General features: G+C 35.4%; 8 protein-coding genes across 9 annotated transcripts; 3 read left to right on the top strand and 5 right to left on the bottom strand.

The window, feature by feature from the left end:
* Positions 1-257: 257 nt before the first annotated feature.
* Positions 258-5,774, top strand: LOC123273712 (F-actin-monooxygenase MICAL3; the record flags this gene model as incomplete). Of its 2 annotated transcripts, XM_044741194.1 has the most annotated exon segments (4): positions 258-612; positions 1,273-3,882; positions 3,948-4,927; positions 4,958-5,774. In XM_044741194.1, coding segments are annotated over 4 exon segments (4,528 nt in total), but the record flags the coding sequence as incomplete, so codon positions are not given.
* A 617-nt stretch (positions 5,775-6,391) lies between these two features.
* On the bottom strand, positions 6,392-7,660 carry LOC123273713 (negative elongation factor E). The gene is made up of 3 exons (XM_044741195.1): positions 7,509-7,660; positions 6,761-7,251; positions 6,392-6,658 (listed from the first exon to the last, which is right to left on the bottom strand). Exons 1-3 carry the CDS (start codon positions 7,587-7,589, stop codon positions 6,415-6,417), a joined length of 816 nt encoding a protein of 271 aa, XP_044597130.1. The 5' UTR covers positions 7,590-7,660; the 3' UTR covers positions 6,392-6,414.
* A 326-nt stretch (positions 7,661-7,986) lies between these two features.
* LOC123273714 lies at positions 7,987-10,884 on the bottom strand. The gene is made up of 4 exons (XM_044741197.1): positions 10,625-10,884; positions 9,159-9,476; positions 8,514-8,637; positions 7,987-8,440 (listed from the first exon to the last, which is right to left on the bottom strand). The coding sequence occupies exons 2-4, from the start codon at positions 9,350-9,352 to the stop codon at positions 8,312-8,314; spliced, it is 447 nt and encodes a 148-aa protein (XP_044597132.1). The 5' UTR covers positions 9,353-9,476; positions 10,625-10,884; the 3' UTR covers positions 7,987-8,311.
* A 1,253-nt stretch (positions 10,885-12,137) lies between these two features.
* On the bottom strand, positions 12,138-14,208 carry LOC123273717 (ataxin-3-like). The gene is made up of 5 exons (XM_044741200.1): positions 13,897-14,208; positions 13,651-13,815; positions 13,323-13,459; positions 13,065-13,219; positions 12,138-12,959 (listed from the first exon to the last, which is right to left on the bottom strand). The coding sequence occupies exons 1-5, from the start codon at positions 13,918-13,920 to the stop codon at positions 12,406-12,408; spliced, it is 1,035 nt and encodes a 344-aa protein (XP_044597135.1). The 5' UTR covers positions 13,921-14,208; the 3' UTR covers positions 12,138-12,405.
* Positions 14,209-14,275: 67 nt separating this feature from the next.
* Positions 14,276-18,049, top strand: LOC123273715 (Hermansky-Pudlak syndrome 3 protein). Its single transcript, XM_044741198.1, has 3 exons — positions 14,276-17,410; positions 17,488-17,602; positions 17,708-18,049. The coding sequence occupies exons 1-3, from the start codon at positions 14,450-14,452 to the stop codon at positions 17,887-17,889; spliced, it is 3,258 nt and encodes a 1,085-aa protein (XP_044597133.1). The 5' UTR covers positions 14,276-14,449; the 3' UTR covers positions 17,890-18,049.
* Positions 18,050-18,235: 186 nt separating this feature from the next.
* LOC123273718 lies at positions 18,236-19,859 on the bottom strand. The gene is made up of 5 exons (XM_044741201.1): positions 19,710-19,859; positions 19,323-19,526; positions 19,098-19,227; positions 18,695-19,026; positions 18,236-18,611 (listed from the first exon to the last, which is right to left on the bottom strand). The coding sequence occupies exons 2-5, from the start codon at positions 19,518-19,520 to the stop codon at positions 18,510-18,512; spliced, it is 762 nt and encodes a 253-aa protein (XP_044597136.1). The 5' UTR covers positions 19,521-19,526; positions 19,710-19,859; the 3' UTR covers positions 18,236-18,509.
* Positions 19,860-19,927: 68 nt separating this feature from the next.
* Positions 19,928-21,669, top strand: LOC123273716 (tRNA pseudouridine(38/39) synthase). Its single transcript, XM_044741199.1, has 6 exons — positions 19,928-20,100; positions 20,157-20,275; positions 20,353-20,915; positions 20,984-21,275; positions 21,363-21,502; positions 21,581-21,669. Exons 1-6 carry the CDS (start codon positions 20,023-20,025, stop codon positions 21,655-21,657), a joined length of 1,269 nt encoding a protein of 422 aa, XP_044597134.1. The 5' UTR covers positions 19,928-20,022; the 3' UTR covers positions 21,658-21,669.
* A 352-nt stretch (positions 21,670-22,021) lies between these two features.
* LOC123273719 lies at positions 22,022-24,751 on the bottom strand (the record flags this gene model as incomplete). Its single annotated transcript, XM_044741202.1, is given in 5 exon segments — positions 22,022-22,431; positions 22,507-22,709; positions 22,779-23,498; positions 23,686-23,978; positions 24,144-24,751. Coding segments are annotated over 5 exon segments (1,972 nt in total), but the record flags the coding sequence as incomplete, so codon positions are not given.

Raw genomic sequence — 24,751 nt, forward strand, 5'->3', positions numbered from 1 at the left:
CAACGAGACCACTACCTGAAAAAAATGTAACAAACTCGATGTTAGTGTAACGAGGCCGAGAAATACGGCCGTTAGATAATTTTAAATTAACAAGTGATATCACGCGGGTTCAATTATCACCATCATAATTTTTTTTTTAACGTTGAGACTATTTTTTAAATCCTTGAAATTAAATTTAAACCCTGTTAAAAAAGATAAAAAATGAAAATAAAGTAATTACCGTAGTGATAAGTGCTGACGATGAGTTTTTTACACAGTGAGCACGAGTATGAACCGGTTGGCGCTGGAATGTCCCCAAAGACCTCGGGACCAGCCCCGGTGGTCAGAATTTTGGACACAGACATCGTCCCGGTTGGTGACAGCGATGACAGTATTGATGTTGGAGGTAGATTTTCTCCTGGAGTTGGCCTCGTAGGCGACGTGGTCCTTCCTCTTGATGGACGCATCGAGGACAACGCTATGGAGAGCAGAGAGCTCGGAAGCGGCGATCTCTCTGGAGCAGAGGAACCAGAGACCGCTCAACAGCTCCAGGACAGGCTTGAGGAACGGTTCTTCAGCGCGGCGACTCCCGCGACCGAATCCAGGACCGACGGGGAGATCAACACGAGCCAGGTTGGTATTTTTAATTTTTTTTTTTTTTTTTTTTTTTTTTTTTTTGTGATTATTGATTTTAGTTTTTTAGTTTTTATACTAGTGGTATATTTTTATCTGGGGATTTAAATTGTTGGCTAAGATTAGTGATTAGGCAACAGTATAGTTATTTATTTTTCTTGCTACTAAATAAAGACGATACGAGAATGAGTACGTCAGTGGAATGCACATACCACGTGTCATTAATTGTACTTGACTTTACTTTAGATAGTTAACACTAACCAGACGTGAATAAATTATTTTTATTTAACAAGAATAATAAATTTCATTTTTATCTTTGATTTTATATTTAATCATTTTTTTTTTTTTTATTATTGAAATGTATTTTAAATGAAATAATGTTCATTGATTCAGTAGAAAACATGTGACGTTATTGTTGCGAAAGCGCTTTAAATATCTACATGAAATTATGTCGTCTCCAAAAATATTATATCTAATTCAAGAGCTTATATCTAATTCAACTGAAGTAACCCGTAATGTTTTCTCTTGCCAGTCATCATTATATATTTATAATTCTCATTAGCGAACACCCGTAAATCTGCATAACAGACATAAAACTATTAGCATTACTACAACAAGCCCAGAAATAAATATTTAAACTAAAATAAATAATTATTGTAGGTGGACTCATCAGTGATGGAGGAGTTGCCGTTGCGACGAGGAGCGCGCGGTCTGCCCCAGAAAATCCGTACTCAAGCTGGAAAACTACGAACCCGCCTGAAAAACATTAATCGACCGACTTTCACCCTTCCTATGCACGACCGAAGACACAAATCATCCCCAAAAATCCACTCGGACCGGTCCAAGTCCGACAAATCTAAATCCCGATCATCCGACAAGTCTTCAACCTTGGAGCGAGCCTCCAAGGCATCCTCGACAGACAAACGAACCCGAATGGAGCGAATACGCGCCTCACTACCCGACCGTCCAAGATTTTCATTGGACAAATCAAGATTCTCTTTGCCCGACAGACCCAAGTTCAATTTTTCTCAGCGGAAATTCCACCTGCCAGAGCGTCCGAAAATAAATTTACCGAGAATACCATCGCGGTCCAGCTTCCGAATGCCAAGTTTACCTGGACGTCGACGAGCTCCAACTCTAGCTGAGCAGCAGCGCCAGTACAGCAACGAATCAAACGCGGGCTCGCGTAAAAACATTTTCGACTTCTCGACAGTCCCTCGACTGTTTGACAGAAAGTCTAAAGCCCGAGATTACACGACTTCTTCCCCGAAAGAATCCCGAGCCTCGTCGTCAGGAGCCACCGAGAGCGCGACTCTTCCACGAGCTAAAAAGCCAAAGGCCTCATTTGGCAGCAGGTGGACTCAGCGTTTTACCGACATTAAATTCGCTGACGATGATGAGGATCCTCCAGCTTCGATCGACCGGGAAAAACCCTGGCAGCAAGCGGCGCTCGAGAAACCCCGGCTCTCGTTACGGGGTCAAGAGTCTCTCGAGGGGTCCGAACCGCCAGCCTGGGAAGAGTCTGAGGAACATCGGAAAACTCAAGAGTTTTACCGTTGCCAGTTTCGAGTACCCAGTGCAGAGCGAGAAGAAGAGCCAGAGCTAGAACTAGAAGAGGGAGAGCTAGAGCAAGAAAAAACTAAACAACCTCACCGACACAAGCACCAAGAAGTTATGCAAAAAATCATGAGCCGCGGGGGTAAAATATTCCGCGGGGACTCCGAAGACTCGTACGAACCCCCGCAAATCGATCCTCGGCTGTACGGCGACCAGAACATCGCTCTCGAAGACTCCGGAGGCAGCAAAGAAAGGGATTTATATCGAGTGGCGTTTCAACCCGTGGACCCTCGAGACTACAAAAAAGAACATGCAAGAGACAGAGAAAAAATTGAGGCTTCGCTGGAGCTCGATCCGGGGGAACAAGAGGAGGAAGAAATTGACGAAGAGGAGCTGGAGGAGGAGCAGGAGGAGGAGGAGGAGGAGGAAGAAGAGATCGAAGTTGAAGAGGAGATTGAAGAAAATATAGAACAGTCTAGTGAACTTGAAGAGGACGTGTCAGCTCGTTCTGATCGAGAGCAACAGGCTTCGAGTGGGAGCTCCTGTGATCGTCGTCGTCGCGGAGTTATTGAAGAAATAGATTCTGATGAATTTTTCTTACGCGCGAAAGGTATCAGTCAGGATGATATGCATGTCGGGAGGTATTTGACCAGCGAAATACGCGACGCGCTGAGAACTTCTGAGCAGCTTCCTAAGCCTCCTCCTCAAAGACCACAAAGGACTCGCTCGATGAGAAAACGTGAATCTATTGAGTCTTACGATGTACCACCCACCAGACCTAAACGGCGCAGCCAGGAATCTGACTTTGACCCCCGAATCCTTGATAATGATGACAGCTTCTCAGAGTCCAGGCATAGAATCGTCTACCACGCAGAATCAGCGCCGTTAGATTTGAACAAGGAGGAGGAACCACTGGATGACATTGTCGTGGTGAAGCCGATGAGAAGGAAATCTCGAACTTCAAGAAGTTCTTCGAGGGTTCCTTCAGATCCTATAAAAGAATTTTGTCCGGAACTACCGATTCCACCGGCAGTTCCTAAAAGAAGAAAGCGACATGTTCATGACAAGGAAATTCATTTTCGCGTAAATGGAATTGATTCGTGCAATGGACACGACATGAATATCAGTGTTGATACCGCGGATGAGGCAAAACCGAGGCCCAAGTCGGAACCGATAAAGCCGTCGAGAGTTCCTAGTCATGAGACAATCAGTATCACGTCGAAGGTTGACGAAGAGGAATACATCGAGCCAGCTCCGATACCTCCGAAGAGACACTCGCGCTCCAGAACTACCTCGATCATTCAAGATGACGACAGAACCTCTCGAGAAGCCGACTCGATACCCGATCTGGGATACGATATCGAGGAAATGCAGCTCGACGAGCCTCCTGGGTACGCGGTTATTGAAAAACGCGAAAAACCTCCAAGACCTCCTCCGCCACGTAAGAAACGCAAAGACAAGTTTGCTACGCTTCCAAGGTCCAATGGAGCGCCGGTTAGACCAATCAGAAATTACAGCACGCTGAGACCAAGATCCAGGACTCCGTCGGTCGGCTCCAAGACTCCGTTGGAAGATGATGTCACCCCGTATGTAGAAATTGAGTCAGATGAAGAGCACAAAAATCTTCTCAGTGGAGAAGTGCTGAACAAAATGGCCAGCAGACCTCTACCAGCTCCTCCACGACCTCCAAGGTCAAGAAAGGATAAAACCAAGGTTGGTTTAAAAAATAAATTTTTTAAAATTAATTTTATGATTTTAACAAATATTTTCTTTTTTAGGTGGAAGCAGAGTTTGGAGGTGATCTAACAGAAGCTTACGCTTCGACACAAACTGATCCGCTGCCAGATGACATGGTAATTGAAGAAGAGATCACCCAGGCAAAGCTGGTAGTCGCTCCCTCGAATTCTGGCTCTCAGATAATGGTTTCCATGGAGAGAATTCCAAGTCCTGCGTACTTTAGAGGCGTCACTGCAATTTCTCATGAAAGAATTCCCAGTCCTCAAGAATTTTACACAAGGTCATCCGCTATTTCCGAGCCCGACATCAGAGGCTCAAGAATCACTCCTGAGCGTGATCCAGAGCCTAAATCTCTACATCGGGTGCCTGATGTCCCACCTCTACCTCAAGCCAAAGAAGATAATGTCTCGTATTTAAGAAGTAAAAGTCCGTCGGTAACTCGAGAGATAATTCCCGAAAGACCCGAATCGAGGGTTGTAGGCCTAGAGGAGCTAGAAGAAAGACTGTCAGCTTTTCTCACCAATGAGACGCTAAAAATAGCAAGTCTTGAAGTCGCAGACCTCAAAGTTGACCGACTGAGTGTCTCGAGTCTTGAGGCACACAAAATAGCGGCTTCGGAAATAGACGCGGTGGTGGTTTCCGCGACAGAAATTGCTAACACCAGTGAAGAAGACCACACGATGCATCCGTCTTTGCTTGAAGAGCTGATCGCTATCAAAGCTCAGCTGGAGATGGTGTCCAACCAGGTCCAGGAGAGCCACGAGAAGGACAAAGAGCCCCATTCCGATTTCTCCCGAACAGAATCGACACTCAAGGATTATAAATTCACAATTGATTCGGGAGTTGAAGCTGATCATCTGCAGCTGGACTCGGTGAGCAAGACCACAGAAGCTCGGGCGATTTTTTCGACCCAAGGAGTAGAACGACCTCCTAGTTCAGTATCTTCCAGTGAGTCCAAGCCTAAGGAACCTGAGAAACCAAAACGGGCTAAAGATTTAGAGAAAATTAAAGAAAAAGAAAAAGAAAAAGAAAAAGAGAAAGAAAAGGAAATAGAAATAGAAATAGAAAGATCGGGTTCAAACTCACCGGTAAGAATGTGCGTAAGACAGACCGCTTCTCCGGTTCGTTCATTACCTCCGGTGATCTCGGTAACTCCGGACAGCCCCGACGTCCTCCATCCGTTGCTGGAGTCCTCGGAGACGAGGCCCCAGCGCGCAACAATAACTTACTCGGAGATCGAGCCCGAGCGTCCTTCGCGTCCGTCATCGCCCTTGACTCAGTCTCGTCCATCATCACCGCAGCAGCAACAGTTTATAGCATTTACGTCGTCCCAAATTCCCCCGCAGTTCTTCGCTCTGGCATCACCGAGCGTCGACGAGCCCAGCGTCCTTGACATGACCAACCAGTTGGTTCGTGCGCTCAGACAAGCGGGCAAGCGCGCGATGAGACACTTTGTCAACTACATGGTCTCGAGAGTCAGCCGCGAGGAGTCCGAGGCCAAGATCAGAGAAATAGAGCTCGCAATCTGCGCCCTCTTGCTCATTATCGCCGGACTCATAATAGTTTGCTTCGCAGGTCCTCGCACCGTCAACCACCATCATCACTGGGATTACTTTAATCCTCCGCGAATGTAATTTTTATTTCTCCATCCCATATTTTACTAATTATAAATTTTAAATTATTGATTATTATTATAATTATTATTCCTAGGATAATTATGTTTTTTAAATACGACGTTAAAAATCCGTTTATATATTACTATTTAAAAAAATATATTATATATAATATATTGAGGTATATTTGTACTACAATTGTTGAATCAGTGTGATCTGTTGATACTTATGTTTAATAAAGTCCAAGTTATTGAACAATTGCTATTTATTATTTATATTTATTTTTTAAATATTTTAATCGATACTGATCCTTAATGATTATCTATATTACTAAAAGAATTATTATTCCTTGCATTATTATTATTATTTGGTATTATTAGAGGCTTGACCTGGAGTTGTGCCTTTTCAAGATTTCATATCAGTCTCACCAATAGTCACCAATTTATGATGATAAGTATTTAGGCTGCATTCGAAAATGCTCTATATCTAAATACATAATTACGAAATGACCTTGTATCTTATGAACTATTGACATTTTTAAAGATATAAGCTCATCCCGATGTTACACTCATCAAGAGCTTTCATTTGAGTACCCGCATCAATTTTTCATATATTTTATATATTTATATATATTATATATAAGTATATATGATAAATATATATGAAAATGCATGTGGGTACTCAAATGAAAGCTCTTGATGAGCGTAACATCAGGATGAGCTTATATGTTTAAAAACATTAATATTTAAAAAAAGTACAGTGCAATTTAACGAAATTAATTATTTAATAAAGCAAAATACCTATTATTTATTTATAGTTCACAAGTCACATAGTGACTGCAAGGTTGCTAGTTAAAAAATTAAAAGATTAAATAAAAATAAATAAATATCTAGATTTATTGAAACAAGTCTTCATCATAAACTTTCATATCCCTCACATCTTTGTGAGCGCTTTTTTGTGAGTAATTAGCAGCGATGGATGACCACACAGCACTTGAGGTAGTGTCATTAATCGGTTCAATAACCGGCTGTCGTCGGGCTAAAGATACTTTTAGTTGAATTGACGACACCACGCTGCCATCCCTCTCGCTTATTGCACGCTCCGCTGCTTCTGGTTTGTCAAAGGTAATGAAACCACGGCTGAAATCATTTTTTAAGTTAAAGTCAGTAAATTACCGATAAATCAATTTATTACTCAGTGAACCCTAAGACCAAAAATTTTAAAAATAAACTAAGACTCACTTTTTCTCAGCCTCCATCGAGATATTTAAAATACTCCCAAAACAGGTGAAATGTTTCTTTAAATAGTCCTCGGATATCTTGTACCCAGACACGAAGATGGTATTCCCAGCACGAGGCTTAGGGTCTGGCTTCGAGGGTATTTTGTCTGTGACAGGTTTGCTGTCGCTCTTCGCGCTGACGAAAGACTCATAGAGGCCCTTTACTCTGGGTCTGGCAGCTGCGTCAGCTTCCTCTTCTTCGGGCTGCGTTGGACAAAAAGGCTGGTAGGAAGAAATAGTTTTCTCTGTGCTGTTTAATTTTCTCTCTAAACCTCGGGGACGTTTGAATGACTGCTCTGGACGCTTGGGAGTCTTTGGTGCTGTTATTACTCCAGATTTAATTAATTTTTTGGCGACTTCTCGAGCATCTCGCGCTTCCGTCGGTCGTTTTGGCGCCTGGGGCATCCGTTCAGGCTCAGGTTTTGGAGTTTTTAAATCCTGGAGCGCTTTTTTCTGAATGAAAATTAATTTAGCATATATCTATAATGATTTTATAACAAATAAATTATGGCAAAAAAAATTGACATGTAGAAATTTTAAAAAATAAAAAATGCAATTTGAGAATAGTAATTTTTTAGAAAAAATATTTTCATTAATATTTTCAATAAAATTCAAAAATTGCCAAATGACTACTAACTTTAATGTCATTTTTTCTGAAATTAAACTTAAAGATTTAACCTAAAATTAATTTTTCGGAGTATAAAATTTACCTTTCGCTTTAGTTTGTTGTATTTATCTTGCAGCATCTTTTCCTCTTCAGTTAAATTTGAAGGGAAGTGTAAATACACCATTTTTATTATTTCTTAATTATATAATCTTTTTAAATTCAAAATTTTTCAAGTCTAAATTTTCTAAGTTAAAAAAACGTAAATAATGAATAACAACACTGTTTTGTTTTGATGATTATCTCCGTCTTATTTACCATGAAATATAAATTACTTTACAACAATATATCAAGATGGCGCTCCATACATTTTTTTTTCAGATTGATTTTAAATGGTCTTAAGGTAGTTAGGCCCAAAAAGCATAAATTCAAGAAATCTCCCAAACTTCGTATAGAAGTATTTAAATACATAATAAACACTATGTTAAAATTTGGAGACGATTTACCACGTCTAACCGAAGATAATTGCAATTGAAAATGACATTTTTACACAGGTGGTATGGGAGAAGAGAGAGAAAACCGCGAAGTTTTATTATTTTTGTATTACTTAGATTAATACATGTATAATTACCCTACAAAATTCTGGAATTCCCTACCACATAGTTATTGAGAAATCATTGATATACTAGTAAAGTAAACAAATAAAGTCATGCGTGGAAGTAAGTGAGCAATAGCCCGTAAGAGAGGCGACACTAGCGAGTGACAAAGACAGCAGTAGCATAAACTATAGGTTGGGAAAGAACTACCTTAAGACGGGGAAAATGATTTTTTTTTTTTTTTTTTGTTTATCATTTAACAATTTAACTAAGATAAAAATATTAAAAATAATGTGAGACATAATGTATAACTTTATTCCGTGATACGATGACTAATGATGGTGGCAATAACTTCATCAGACACATGGAACTGTGACAAACCCCACTGCAATATCTGTTCGAAATGGGTAGCCAAAGATTTAGTAGAACGATGGGGTAAGAACTAAAAACCGAAATACAAATAAAAGAAATATAAATAACGTATTTTAAAATATCCAAAAAATGTATTATATTACCTCATACTCATTTTTCATCAAACTCCAAATTTTTTCGCTGTTGAACTGTCTACTGTACTTCCCACTCTTCATCAAATAATACAACATCGCGTACTCTTCCCAAAGAAAGTAACCCTTTTTGCACCTAAAATAATTAAAAGAAGAACTATTAGACTTCTTAATTTATTTATTATTGATCTCACCGGTAAAATAAATAATAGTTTAAAAAAACTAAAAAACACGATTTTTATAGAAAACCAAACTAAAAAATAGAAAATAAATTTGAATAAATATAAATTAATAATAATGTGAAGAAAAAAATGTATTTTATTTAAAAAAAAAAAAAAAAGCGTGGGATATACCCTTCTATTTTTTAATTTGCTTTTTTATAAAAAGCATTTTTTTAAACTATTATTTATTTTATATTATTTAGCTCGGTTTATTAATAAGAGCATATTTTTTTTTTGGTTTTTTAAAACTATTATTTGCTTTGATTAATTAATTTTCTTTAAATTTTTCTTTTATATTCCAAAATTTGTTAATATATTAGATAAATCGGTTAAAGATAATTTATATTATTGTAAATTATTAAAATCAATATCAATTCCTGCCTTATTGACTATAGGTAAAATTTTATATAAATTATAATTTTTTATACAAACTTACAGCTCTTCTCTGGGTTCCTTCCACTTTTCCTCGTTTGCATTTTTTAATAGCCAATTTTGAATATCATCTCCTAATAGATTATTATTATTATTATTATCAGCTATTTCTCTTTTAGCCTGGGCAACATTCTCTATTTCATGATCACACGGAACAATTTCCATTGTTTGATCATTTACTGGCGCGTTTTTATACATTTCCGGAAGACAATCATGTGTTATTATATATAGTCATCAACGTTAGGCAATGCAATATTCTGATTAACAGAGGCAATAAAATCCGTCCAATATTTATTTCCAATAATTGGAAATCTGTTTATAACTACAAACATTAATTTAGCCGTAATTCTTTTACACATAGAATAATAATGTGTAGTATAAAAATACGGTCGGCATACCGTATGGCCACTATAGATTACAGTAGCATTCTACTTGCACAGTAGACATACGGTATTATAACCGTAAAATACCGTAACGTATGGTAGAGAATGGTAAAATTACGGTAGTGTACAGTACAATTACGGTAGCGTACGGTGAAAATACGGTAAAAATAAAGATGAAAACAAATCTTACTTACGGTAGAATATTGTGGGAACGATACGCTACCGTAACAGATCCGAACTACCGTACTAGTACGATATGGTACGGTAACAAGATGTAAATCTACCGTAGATTTTATTGTTGTTCTACTATATAATTATTCTGATAAAATCACCGTAATTTACGGTAAATAACGGTAGAAATACAGTAAAAACGCGAAGTAGTATGGTTTACCACCATAGCGGTACACCACCGTGTTTGACATATTTCACGGTACTCTACCCTACTTGTAATGATAATGTACCGTAATAATAATTATAATGTACCGTATTAATTAGTTATCTACTATATCAATTACGGTAATTTACAGTATCTATACGGTAGAGTACTGCATTTGTACGGCACACTTACCGTAAAATACGGTAGCATACCGTAGTATTGTAATTCGACCGCACTATACCGTGTTTTACAGTAATTTTCACCGTAACTTACTGTAATTTTACGATACTTTACCACACCCTACCGTATTGTGGATTCGTCAAGGTAACATTACAATTATACCGTAATTTCACACAGTACACTGGCCATACGGCAAAAAAACAGTAAAAATACAGTGAACTACAGTTATCATATATCTGTAATTGTTGACGGTCTTTTACAATACCGTACAATATTACTACAATCAATCACGTTGAACAATCGCGGTATATTATATCGGGTCCACCAAGGATTGAGAAATTTACTAATCTTCACAATAAATGATATTAAAAATAAATTTTAATATTGATTTTATATATTCAGCCATGTATTTATCTCAATAATAAATAATATAAAAATGTATACAACACTTTACTTTGATAAGAAATGTAGTACTGACACAAGATGAAAAAGCAAAAAATACAAAATTCAACACAATTATTTAATAATTACCTTCGCAAATGAAGCTTTTGATGGTGAGAAAATATTAGAATTAAGAATTTGTAAAAATGCCATCACTTGACATACATTAATATTCTATTCACAAGTAATTCACTTCAATTAATTTTTTTATTACTATCGCACGTTTCTTTACATTAATACTTTGTCTATAATTTTAAGGTTATGAGTGTATAGTAATAAACTTCACTCATCAAAAGTAAAGATATACAGTACAGTTTACGGTATTTTTACCGTACTAGTATACGTAGCGCGCGCAAGCGCGCGTCTGAATGTTAGCATGGAATTATATATATATTTTCGTGATTATAATATATTTGACCAATCGCGTTACGAATAGTTTGCTTACATGATATACTTTAATATTTTTCATTTAAATTATACTTATCAGCCGAGACCAGTGATTGCAGTTTCAATCGGCTTAGCGAAACGAATGGAAATTTTGAAAAAACGTTTCTAGAGATAATAGATAATTTAATAAACTACTTCACCACAAAGCGTTTTTTTCAAAAATTTCATTCGTTTCGTGAAACCAATCGAAACTGCAATTGCTCTGCTGTTGGGAGTGTGACAGAGATAGTTCCGTTGAACTCCGTGAGAGCAAAGCGAGAAAAAGATGGTCTCGCCTGTTATGGATTACAGTCAACGCTCTCTTTATTTGACTCGCTCGTACAGGACCATTCTCTGTATTTGACTCGTCCTTGTCCATAAGAGCTGTGTAAAATCGTCAAGTACAGAGGAAGAATGTGGTCAAATACAGAGAGCGGTCAAATACAGAGAGGTCCAATACAGAGAGCGTCGACTGTAAACATAATGGAGTTAAAAAAAATATGCAAAAACTTGCATATTCAAAGCATTGTAAATTTTTAATTATATTACGGTTTATACTTCTGAAGTTCCCGCACTACCGTATTCCAATGATAACCTACCTTCGAATATACCCAATTATAGCGATAAATTACCGTACAATTACGGTACACTACCGTACAATTATAGTACTTTAGCGTAAAAAAATAGTATAAAAATAATAGTATAAATAGTAAAATAAAAATAATATAATTATAGGGAAAAAAAATAGTTTCATACTGTAATTACGGTAAATCACTGTACGTACCGTACTCTACACCATATTTTGGATCCGTCAGGGTGTACAATTTATTAACTAGGTGGATTTTCAAAAATTTTCTCAATTTTCCAGAAAGTGAGACCTCTTTCTGATAGAGACCTAGCTCATGACAATAAGGTAAACTAAATATTAACTTTTCTAAGATCGGTGTTGAAGTATGATACGTTTAGTAAATAAATATACCCTGATAGCCCGCGCTTTCTTCAAAAGTAACTTATAATAAAAGTTATTATTTTAATAAATAAAATTTTTGATAAAACATGTTGATAGACAATATTTGTTGTAAAAATTGATAAATAATAATAGGTAAGTTGTTTGTAATTAATATTATATTATCATCATTTCATAATTTTTGACACATAAAAATAAAAAAACAAATAATAAAATTATAAATTAATGTTTATTTATAATAAATTTACTATAATACACAAAGTTAAACGTAAATCCCAATTATTATTAAATATTTAATAAAATAATTATCGTCCATTGACTGAATCAGTTGTATAAATTGTCGAGTTGATTAAATCAACAATGTATATTAATATTAACAGTAATGTAAGAAAAAATATATAGATTAATTTTGTTCGTTAAGCATTTACCAAAAATTGAAAGTTAAATTAAAAAAAAAGAAATAAAAATTTATAAAACGTTAAGTATTCAATTTAGATTCATTTCCGGATCTCGAAAGGTTATTTAGGAAAGCAAGACGTCTCCAACGAAGATCATCAGGATCAGGAGTAGTCGGAGCAGTGACACACTCCAGACTTAACTGTAGGGCCTTTCTGAGCTCGTCATCTTCCTCTTGTTCAGGAGAAGGCTTTGAATTTAAATTTAGCCTTAGCTTCAGCGATTTGTCGGCTTCTTCATCCTGCAGTGAGAGCTGTAGCGCTTTTTCCAAGTTTGCCTTTTCGTCATATTCATCATCGTCATCGTCTTCCAAGACGATAGGAATTATTTTTTCTTTCCCTCCTGAGGATGATTGAGCGAGAGAAGAACCAGGTACTTTAACGCGTCCAAAATCAGCAACTGCTTGTTGAATTTTTTTTCTTTCATCTTCTTCAGCTGTGCCTAATCTGTAGCCTGACGATTCTGGTTTAGCTTGATCAGGTTTGGATTTGCTGGCGGTTGTTACTGGATTTTTTAGTATCACAGCATCAGCCGTACATTCGGGCAACTTTCCAATAACAATAAATATTGAATAACCTGGGAAAAAAAAAAAAAAAAAAAAAATTACTGATTTAATTCTGTCTAAATTAAAAAAATTAACAATATAATTTTACATGAAAGTAGTGATAATAAAAAAAATACCTTCTTGAATCAGCTGGGCAATAAACATTGACAAAAAAGTATCTGACAACAGCTGGGGACCACTCAACACTGAATTCAAATTAAACCACTGATTACCCAGCTTGCGTATCGTGAACCAGTGACCTTTGTAATTGCATATATAAGCTTTCATTCGTCTGTAAAATAAAAGTACTCAGGTGTATTGTGTCCAGGTGGTAAAATTATATAAAAATAACTGGACAATTAATTTCATCATTGATGAAAAAAGTAATAACCTACGAAGGATCATTTTGTGCAATAAGTGCTGCTGGCTCGGTGCTGTTGTACGGTATTAATTCAAGACCCCATACTTTCAGTGCACTGCTTATTACTTGAACCGAAAAATATCCACTATCATCCATATTTTCGGACGGTTGCTGAAATTAAAAAATAAATAAACATTAATTATTGTTGAATAATAATTATTGCATCAGATTTCATAGTTTGTCATCGTCTAGAATTTTCTGACACATAGATCATTGATATAGCTGATAAATACAAACATATCGATCAAATTGCAATAAAAAATAATGATGATGATGATAATAATAATAATAATAATAACAACCTGCATAAAACGTCTATAGTCATCAGAATCAAGCCCGGATTCAGCCATACGCAGTCTTTCTTCTTCGTCCATCTGCTGCGCTAAATTAGCCAGGTCAACTGCATTGAAATAAGAACCCTGGAGTAGTGCATTAAGACAGTGCTGAGCACACAGGTATCCCTCTTGCTAAAAAGAATCAACATTGCCAATTAAAACTCACCTCAACAGCCAAGATCAGATGTTTACAATGTAATTATATGTATATACCTTTTCATGAAAAATACTCTCCATTGTTTTTCAGGGAATAATTAGTAAGTTTTTTACCAGAATAATTAATTTAATTTATTTATTTATTTATTTATTTATTATGTATAATTTATCTAGAATTAACCACAAAAAATATTTCAACACAAACGTCATATACATAAAAATATTTTTGTTGCATATAATGTGTGTAATTTCACAAATTGACTAATTATTATCTAGACACAAATCGCGGATTGAAAATAAACATCGCTAGATGGAGTAGTAAAGATGGCGCTGACCCTTATTAGCTGATCAGCTTAGCTGGTAACTTATCGATCCCAGATGGGATTCTTGGAAAAAAATAAAATATTATTAAAATAGCACATACATATACAGAAACAGAAACGTCAAAGTCTATATCTGTCTCGACGTAAATCAGTTAAAGTTAAATAATGACTCCATGACAACACGCAAGTGTCAAATAATCCGTGACATGAACAGTTGCTTTGAAACGTGAACTAGAATAGTTGACAATCCTCGATTCTGATTCTGTTCTTTTTAATAAAACCTCGCCATGGTGAGAATAATCCCAGTGCACAATTTCCTGTCGCAAAATGTCGGTCAAATAGAAGAACCGACTGCTTCATGTACTGCGAACCTGATGGACCAAGACTTGCTCCTCCTGGCGCTGTCAAGCCACTGCGTCAAAGTCTACGGCCTGGCAAGTAATCAATACAAGTTACTCACTATTTTTCCCACCGTAGACCTGGTCCAGGAGCTAGTGCACTCTGACAAGGGCAACTACGTAGCGACTCTTGAATCGAAAAGCTCCAGAGACGGGGCTGCTGTCAACAATTTCGTGCGTGTTTACATAAACTGGGAGATGACAGGTAACCAGAACCAAGCTATGCGCGCGAGGATTGCAGGACGAGTTACTCCGAGTCTCAACAGGACGCTGAACAGCCTGGAGATGATCGAGCTGCCGCTGAACGGACAGCCGACTAAAATAGCCTGCTGTCAGACAACGGGAAACCTTCTGGTGGTGATGGAGGAAGAGGCTGTCATTCACGAGCTCAAAGTTGAAACCCAGCAAACTTCAAAGCACAAATTTCTGGATTTTGAAGTAAGACCTTGGTCAATTAGGTTCACTTTCAGTCCAACACACGTCGAGTATGCAGAGGAATTTATTTCTGTTATGAATTCCTGGTATTTTATGCTGATACGTCTGACCAATAGATTCCACGACGATAATTTTATTTCCAGCGACCGAGTTGACAAAACAAACATAAACAACTCCAAAAGAAGACGTTCTCATCCTTTAAAAGAAGTAAGTGTTATTAATAATAACAATAAAAATTGCAGCGAAGAATCAAAATTAAAAACTCGAGTTGACTTCAACAAGTCAATTATTAACGAACGCGACTACATCGACTGGGACCAGCTGGTGGTCAATGAACCTCAGGAAACTCAACGAATAAAAGCCCTGGGAATAGTCAATGAAGATAACAATTTAAACGTCTGCTTTCCTTCGGTCAAGTCTGATCTCTCTCAAAGCCACTATATTTTAGATCCTCCGGTAATTCAGGCGACGGAGATCAGCGCTGTAGTGACAACGAGATCTTACGAAGACAGCTGGTCTGAGAACTACATTATCGAGCATTTACTGAGACTGAAGATAACCGAAGCTCCAGTTCAACATGCTAATGAATATTTCACGTGTTCGATACTCAAACCTTCGTACAAACGCCAGAAGACATCGATAAGTAGTTTTAAAAAGTCTTTGTTAAGATCTACCAAGTACAATATATTCAACGGGGTAACCTGTCTAGTTTGCACGACTCAAGAAGGCTATCTTTACAATTTTCTACCTAATTCTAGTGAAGAAATATTTTTTGACGCTAATTGTCAGATTTATCCCTTTACAGCTCCAGTTATTCACGTTGCACTGGAAAATACTGCGCTGCATGCGTTAACTGAAGCCGGACTTGAGTCTTACACTCTGAGAATCCAACATCTAAGAAGCGAAGAGCCGCCCAATGATACTCCAGTTTCTTTAATTGGACTCAGACCTTTTTTGGGAGTGAAGAAACTTCTTCACGCTTCAAGATGCCTCGTTTTGTTGGCAAGCGACGAGGATACCTGGACATTTTATTCTTTGAATTTACCAACCGCTGAAGATGTTTACCAGGATATCTTAACTGCGGCGAACAACCATAAAACAAGTCCCAGTACTTACAAACATTTATTGGCAGAAGCTAATACTGTATTAAAAATTTCCAAGGAGATGATCTACTACACGTCAGACGCAGCGTTCTTCAGCAGCATCAACGACATGTCAAAGAGCCACCTGGACAATTTATACCGACAGTCTTGCGCGTTGTTGGCTGATTTTTACATGACATCAGAGTCGCCGATGGATTGGGGATTAAGTTCTTGGTACTACGAAGTCGCGGGACTGAAAGCTCACGATGTTATGGCGAGGAGAGACGTCCAAAGAGCGCCTGGTATGGTCACCTTTGTTTCAGAGAGCTTGTTGAACCTGCAACCGGGTGCTGAGGCTGACACTCTGTTCCAGGAACACAATATCGTCGAGATTTTGGTAAAAGCTGAAAAAAGTGATCTATTGAAATTGATTTTAGCGAGTCCAGTTTTAAGAGAGTACGCGACAGACAAGCTGATCAATGTGATATCCAACTGGGAAGCAGATGACATGACTTGGTTAGCCCTGGTGCTACTTTACACCCAAGCAGGTCGAATCCATCAGGCAGAGCGTGCTCTGGAATCAATTAGTGATAACTTTATCGCGGAAAAAATTCTTTCAAACTGGTCCTGGCTGTTTGATGTCGTCAGTGCGAAGAAGAGCAACGCAATGCCGACTTTTTCAGAGTTTGCTGGCACGCTGATGAGATTGAAGCTCAGAGTGTTCGCACAAGTGCTGAGTAAAATTGTAGAATGTGGAGCTGTCACTCTGGACGAGATGATTCAGATCTTCTTGGGATATTTGCCGTCGAGGGTAGGCAGAGACGGAAGGATTGCGGGAAACGCATTGCAACTTTGTCTTGAAACTTATCTCCAGAGTTATCACGAGAATTTTCAATGTGAAAAAGTCGACTTGGCGATTGTAGAAGCGTTCAAGATACTGGTGAGGTCTTATTTGGCGGAATTAGCACAAAATGGAGCTAAAGTTTGTACCAATGACACCCAAGTGCTGTTTGGAAGCTTCAGGCCACGGTTTTTGGACAATCCGCTGATTTATGAAAAAGGAAAAATCAAGAGCAAGGAAAGAACCGCGAGGGTCTCGGAGGAGTTTAATGAAAGTTTTAAGGAAAGTATTAGACTAGAAGTTGTCAAACTCCAGGCACTGCTGGCCAGTGGAAGCCTTCCTGAGGAATGTTATCAAGAGGTTCAACATTTTCTGGAGACTCAAAAAATTGAGGGAAGCTTGTCCTTTAAAATTCTCTGCGTTAGAGACACTGAAAAGGGAATTCAATTACTTGCTGATGAGTGTCCTCAAGCACTGCTGGATTACGCCAAAGTAGGATTTTTTTATTGAGGTATTTATAGTTATTTTTATATTTATATTTATCGATTTTTTTTTTTTTTTTTTTAAAGGATAAATATACTGAAGAGTCTGATTGGAAGCACTTTATACAATTTTTATTGAAGAAAATGATGGATAATCAAAATAATAAAAATATTTACTGTATTTATGATGATTTAATAAGAGGTAAGTTTGATATTTTATTAAATAAAGAATTTTTATTCAACTTAACATTTACATTTTAATAAAAAAAAATTTTTAATATTTTGAATAAATAATTAAAATTTTCAGACACGGCAATTTATATCGCACAAACAATGTCAATGAGTGGATTGAAGCGTATATTACCTAACGATAGTCTACATATATTACAACAGTATATTGATACAAGTAATCAGGTGGTACACGCAGATTATATTAAAACAATGATTATGGGTACTGGACAGCACCTCCTATGCAATATTAATTTTTAAATTAATATTTTTTTCTGTGATTAATAAATTTAAAAAAACGTTTTATCAAATTATTAAGTAAAAAAAAAAAAAAAATCTTTAATAGAAATTTATAATATTTATTAATTACTTGTAATTTATCTAAAGTTACTGAGTTTAATAAAGTTTAACGTGAAACATATTTAACCATTAAAAATATTTCATTGTCGCCAGTCAATTACATTAATTAAATATATATATAATATATCAATTACAATTTGAATTCAATTCAAACGTACAACTAAATATAATAATAGTAATAATAATAATAAAATATAGTAAAAAATACTTAAAATATCAATAGCAAATTGGACGGATTTTTTTTTTAAAAACTTGTATACGTAAATTTGTACAAGCATCATTATTATCTACAATAATTTTAATTTGAATAAAGGCACTCAATAATTTATCAAAATGAACACGTGCTATTATTCTTTTGATCCTTAATAATAATTATCTACTAATAAAATAGATATTGGACGGCTTCGTGATTGGAGTCACTATTTTGTCGTAGATTCTTAATTTAAAATTTGATGACAGCATTTAATACCGTTTTGTAAAATTAATCAAATGTTATTATTATTACTTTAAGAAGTATTAATTTAATTAACGGGCATTGTAGATACAGTACTATGCGGTGTAGTTGGACGCGAACCAGCTATTGAATGTGTTGTTGATGCATTCAATGATTGCATTGTTCCAATCTGTAATAAATAAATTATTTATTTATTTATTAGCTAAATAATTAAACAAGTAATAAATTGATAAATGAAAAAAAAAAAATTACTCGTAAGTGCGCTAAATCCTCAAGACGCGTCAAGTCAGACAGTTCGATGTACAAAGTGTAAACAGTCAGCCATCCGTAGACCGAGTAGCAGAGGAAGAGTAACCAGAGCAAGCAGATCATGATGTTGTAGGCGAATATCATGTCGTTTACGATGCAGAAAAACAAGTAAGCAAACACACGGAATACTGTAAATGCTGCGAAACAATAAAGCCAAGGGACCATTCGCTTTTCATACTCCTTTCTCAGTGCGTTGATCAGGATCGCTGATGTTACTAGTAGTATTATACTTCCGAGTAGCGAAAACAATGCAGCGACTATCAGGGCGTTTCGTACTGTTGGATTAAATTATTTATTAATTTAATTTTGTAGTTAATAATTAATAATCAGTGTTTGAAATATTTACTGTGTGGATTTCCGACGTAGACGAATTCATATGAAATAATGTAATATCCATAATGTTTTGTCCCTGGAGCTGCTTCATGTAGACAGTAGACGTCAAATATCGATGTCGCTATTGTAAAGATAGCTAGAAGCTGTAATTGATTTATTAGTAATATATGGATTATTTGGATTATTTAAGTGTTGTAAAAATAAAAAAATTTTAAACAATGTTTTTAATATTACTCACTAAACTAAAAACAGCAGTTAACATCGCAGTGCGTTGAATATCAAGAATATAAGGTCTAGTTAAAATAGGCCTTTGGTACCAAGGAATTTTGACACTTTTAACAGACCGCGATGAACGCAGATTAGCACTGCTGCGTGTTGTTACATGAGAATAAATCGATGGTGTACCCATACTCGGTGATTTTTTTCCGTAATTCATTTTCACCTGAAAACCACAATCCAAATATCAGTATGAATTAATTATCACCACCCAAGCTTGTTAATAAATGTCTTAATCATTAGATTAATGCCATGTAAACAATGGCACGCCCTGTCAGATTAATTTATTAAAAATGATAAATAAACTAAAAGTGAAAGTGATTAATTAAAAAAAAATTTTTAAACTCACGAATTTTTTATTTTTTATAATCTAATAAGGTGATAAAGAAATAATTTAACACTTGTTATTTATTATGATGGATTACTAATGCAGACACACCTAAACTACCTAAAGTAACATGCAATCATGCAAACTGAATCATTGAGGCCATTTTAATTATTTTTTGAATAGCTCGCCAGGTGGCGTCAATTTTTTGACAGCGCCATCATTGTTTTTTTTTTTATTTAAATATAATTAATTACAAAAAGTGTTGTTTATTTATTTTTATAATTAACCAATATTTTTAACTGTTAATAAATACAATTGTTAATTTTTATACAATATGGAGGAAGTAATTGTAGCAAAAACCAGAAATAAAAATTTATCCTCTAGAAAAGAGCTTGAATTGCTGGACAAACAAGTAGGTTATAAATTTTACTTTAATAAGAATAATTTTTAATTTTTAATTTATTTCAGGAACTTATAGATAGAATTTTACAACTAGAAGCTCACACAGTGCAATTAAAAAACATAATAAAAAAATCAGACGGAGTTAAATATGACAAAAAACAAGGAAAAGTTTTTGATTTTAATCAGTAGGTTTATTTTTATTGTCAGTCAAGGTAACAATACAATCAACAGTACTTTATTATGATGATATATTTATTTTTAGGTGTCACAAAAGACATATTTTATTAAAATTTTACTATCTCGGCTGGAACTACTCTGGCTTTGTTGAGCAGGAAGACACGGTCAACACTATAGAACATCAAATATTCAACGCTCTGAAAAGAAGTTGTCTGATTGAGCAACGAGAGACATGCAACTATCACCGATGTGGTCGAACGGACAAGGGAGTCAGTGCTTACTCCCAAGTAATTTCTTTGGACGTACGTAGCCGGCTGGAGCCCGAAAATCAGGCTAATTTAAAACAAGAGCTGTCATACTGCAAAATATTAAATAGAATTCTTCCTAAAGATATCAGATGTACTGCCTGGGCACCAGTCGCCGATGATTACTCCGCGAGGTTTGACTGTAAAACACGTACTTACAGGTATTATTTCCCGAGAGGTAATTTAGACATTGAAGCGATGAATAAGGCTGCTGGGTACCTGGTAGGTCTTCACGATTTTAGAAATGTCTGTAAAATGGATGTTGCCAATGGTGTTGTTACTTTTGAACGTACTATTATTGATGCTAAGATCGTAGAAAATAATGAAAGTCATAAACAGAGTGGTAAATATTTTTATAAATTAATTAACAAATATTGTGAATATTTTTTATTAATTTCTTAATTATTTTAGGCTACGACATGTGTCAGCTGATTATAGAAAGCAAGGCTTTTCTTTGGCATCAAATAAGATGTATCATGGGAATTATGTTGCTAGTAGGCCAAAAAAAAGAGGAGCCAGATATTTTTAATTACTTATTTGATATTGAAAAATGTCCGCGTAAACCCCAGTATAATTTAGCACATGAATTGCCGCTTAATTTATTTTACTGTCATTACGACGACGCCGAATGGTTTTATGACGAAATTGAAATCGAGTTAGTTATTAAAAGCTTACAGGAAGATTGGACGCTTAATACTATAAAGTAAAATTTCAAATGATAGTTTTGATTTTAATTTTTATTCAATTGAATATTTAATTAAATTTTTTTTTTTTTTTTTTTTTTTTTCAGAGCAGAGATGATTAAAAGTATAATTGAAGATTTATCCTCTTATGTAGAAAATAAAGAAGGGTTTAATTATCAAAGTGACTGTCTGATTCAAGGAGTTCAAGCTAAAGTTCATTTGCCGTTGATGAAACGAACTACTTGCGGTAATTATTTATTATTTTTTTTATGTTAATTTTTAATAATTCAAAAATTCTAACAAATCTTTTTATGTTCATTTTTAGAGAGCCTTGAAAACAGGATAAAACATTTCAAAAAAAAAAGGAGAATTGAAGTGAAACATTTATTAAAGGATACGTAGAAGTGTACAAATTTTAAATAATTATTTTTATAAAAATTAACTTTTGCATTGATGTAAAAAATAATAATAAAGTTATTTAAGTTCAATTGCTTGATATTTGTAATTATTTTAATCATCTGATATTTCTTGGCGTTCTCTAGCTTCAAACGCTAAGATGTTATTTTGAAAATTTTTAATTTTTAAAAAAATAATCAACTGTTGGCTTAATAACCTTGTAGACATGAACATGTGCTTAGAAATTAAGGAAAAATGATTTTTTTTGGACCACACTAGAAATATATAGATAAAGATATATTATTGAACTCATATTTTAATATAATAAATTTTATTGTTTTTACTTAACTAAGATTTATTTGTAAAAGTATTGAAGATAAAAAAACTTTAATAGACTTATGAAATTGTTTTATACACAACAAAAGTAGAAATGATAGATATAACCATAAATGTATTTTATAAAAAAGAAAAAAAAAAAAAAAAAATAGATTTTTTTAAATTGCCTTTTTTGAGATATAACTAACCGTCTATGGTAAAGTCTATTATACTTCAATGTTTTATATTATAAGCAGAAAGTAATTTTCTGTACGTATAAACTTAAATAAGCTCTTATATTATATATCATATGTAGTTTAGTTTTCAACTGATCGCAAAGTGTTTAGCAGTTCCCGCATTTCATCTGACTTGGAATAAAGTTTTGCTATTTCATTGCGAATTTTCTCCAACTCTGATTCCATTTCTGAAGCTATACCAATTCGTTTCTCACATGACGTGCAGCACCTAAAAATTTCAACAGATAAAAATTATAAAAAGCTTAAATAGGTCCTTGTTTATGAATAGTCCAAAAATTTTTACTTTTTGTAGTTTGAATTGGTTTGTTTTGAGCAAGAAGTAGATGGAAATACTGAATTTAACAGCATACTTGGGTTCAATGGCGCAGTTGTTACAGTTTCGGGAATAAAACTAGATTCAAAACTTGTAGTGTGTGGATTTCCACAACTCTTTAAAAGATCCTTAATGGTCTTGAATCTTTTACCTTTATCACGCAGTTTTTTAACCTTCAACAAAACAATTATACAATTAATTTAATTCAGACGATAATATTAATTTAAAAATACAAAACTTACCTCAGTAGTTTCAATTTTTCCAGGCCGAATAAAAGTCTCACTCTTTGGACAGTTGGAACAGCACTGGTTGATTCGTGAGTGTTTAAAATCTTGACAAAAAGGATTGTCTTGATAGTTAGAATTATTTACGGGTGAATGATTACACGACTTGTAGTCGCGCAGGTAAGCATCATCAGTCTCATTGTAACTGCACCGACGAGAAGATGAGTGTCTACAAGGCTCTTCACTTCTTGAATTATTTTTAAAAAAAGTGCGCGAGTCAATCTGGCCGTGCGGTGAAGCAGGACGCGACGATTCACGACCAATTATTGTTTTTGTCATATCATACAAGCTGTGTATATTATCCTCCATCATGTCATCTTTACCGAATCTACAATCTCCAAGACTAATGTCACCTTTGTGGAGGCAGCAGAAGCTCTTGTCTAATGAATGACTCGACTGATTGTTACTTCCAGAACCATGGCTGCGTTTTCTGAACTTTGTCCGTTGATTATTTGAACAACATAGATTCTCTTCATGATCGTCGACAGGTGACGGAGTTCTAGTAAGCATTGATCTTAGTTTTGAAATACCAGTACGCATCGTCGAGGAGGTTTTAACTTTTTTACTACCGGAAGAAAATACAACGCCATTTTTATCGGATGATTTTGGCCAAATATGTTCACAATTATTAAACTCTTCGCACTCTTCGTCTTCTTCGGCGCTTGAAGTAGGAGTCAACTAAAAAAAAATTATTAAATTCATAACTCATTAAATTATATCGACAGTAATGAAAATGAAGTTAGCTGACATTTCAAAATTTTTAGAAATTTTTTAATGAAAAAATTTCAATTTAAAAAAAAGACGTCTGCTAATTTCAGTGTCATCGACAGTAAATAAATAATAAAAATAAAAAAAAAAAACATACCTCTTTTCCCCAAATATTAAGAGTTCCATTAGCTTCTGAAATTCTGACTTCAACATTACCGAGCAAATAAGGACCACATTGACGCAATTTTCCTTTGGTCTTGGCGGACTCGTCTGGCGGTACAGTCGCCTGGATGAGACAGCTTCGTTGTTTAGTGACTTCATCCTCGTGCCAAATGATACACTTGACATCGTCTTTATCCTCCCCATCATTAAGATGCTGTCCGGCTTTCTCATCAAATCCACTCTGACTAGCAGCAGACTGAGATGCACCAGATGATTTGACAGCAGCATCTGTGTCAGAATTCGAATTGAATTTCTTCTCATCATTGAATATTATAGTGGGAATTTTAAATGGTTGGGGTCCATTATCTGCTGTTCCAAAAGATTCCGAGGCTTTGCGTTTCCTACAATTGTTAGCCTTCATTATCAACGGATTGATTGGGTCTTTCGACTGACCTTGTGAGTCACTGCCATTCAGCTTTCCTGGAGTCATACGTGCCAGTGTCTCGATGATACGTGTTGTTGTAAGCACAGCACGCGAAGCACTTCTCGGAGTTGTTGTTGCAGTACTTGATTTTTTTTCAGTTGTATTTGCTTCTGAATTAGCTCCACTATCAGAAGTAACTGAATTAAGCAAATGATCTACATTAGGCGGTTTTAGAGAAACCATTGGACTACACTCGCTGTCTGTCCACTGTTCGATTGCACTTATGGTCAATCCTACTGAAGACGTGGATACATTGCTACTTGGTGGTACTAAATTAGTTTTTGTACTCGAGTGCACCATTGTCTTAGGTGGATCATCTGTTTGAATGGCCACACTTTCGATTTTTTTTATATTTTTTACTTTTTCTTGTTCCAGTAACATTCGCTGCTCTTCTAATAATTGTTGCTGTGTTAGTATCTGTTGTTGCTGGGTTTTTATTTGCTCTTGTTGTTCTCGTACTTTTTTTTCTTGACTTTCAATTTTTTGCTGTTGTTCCAAAACCGTTTGTTGCTGTTGCTGAAGCTGTTGTAACTGTTGTCGTTGAATCTCTTGCTGATATTCTAAAGCTTTTCTCAAA

The sequence above is a fragment of the Cotesia glomerata genome, unplaced genomic scaffold (assembly GCF_020080835.1).
Source record: "Cotesia glomerata isolate CgM1 unplaced genomic scaffold, MPM_Cglom_v2.3 scaffold_125, whole genome shotgun sequence".
Taxonomy (NCBI): Eukaryota; Metazoa; Arthropoda; class Insecta; order Hymenoptera; family Braconidae; genus Cotesia; species Cotesia glomerata.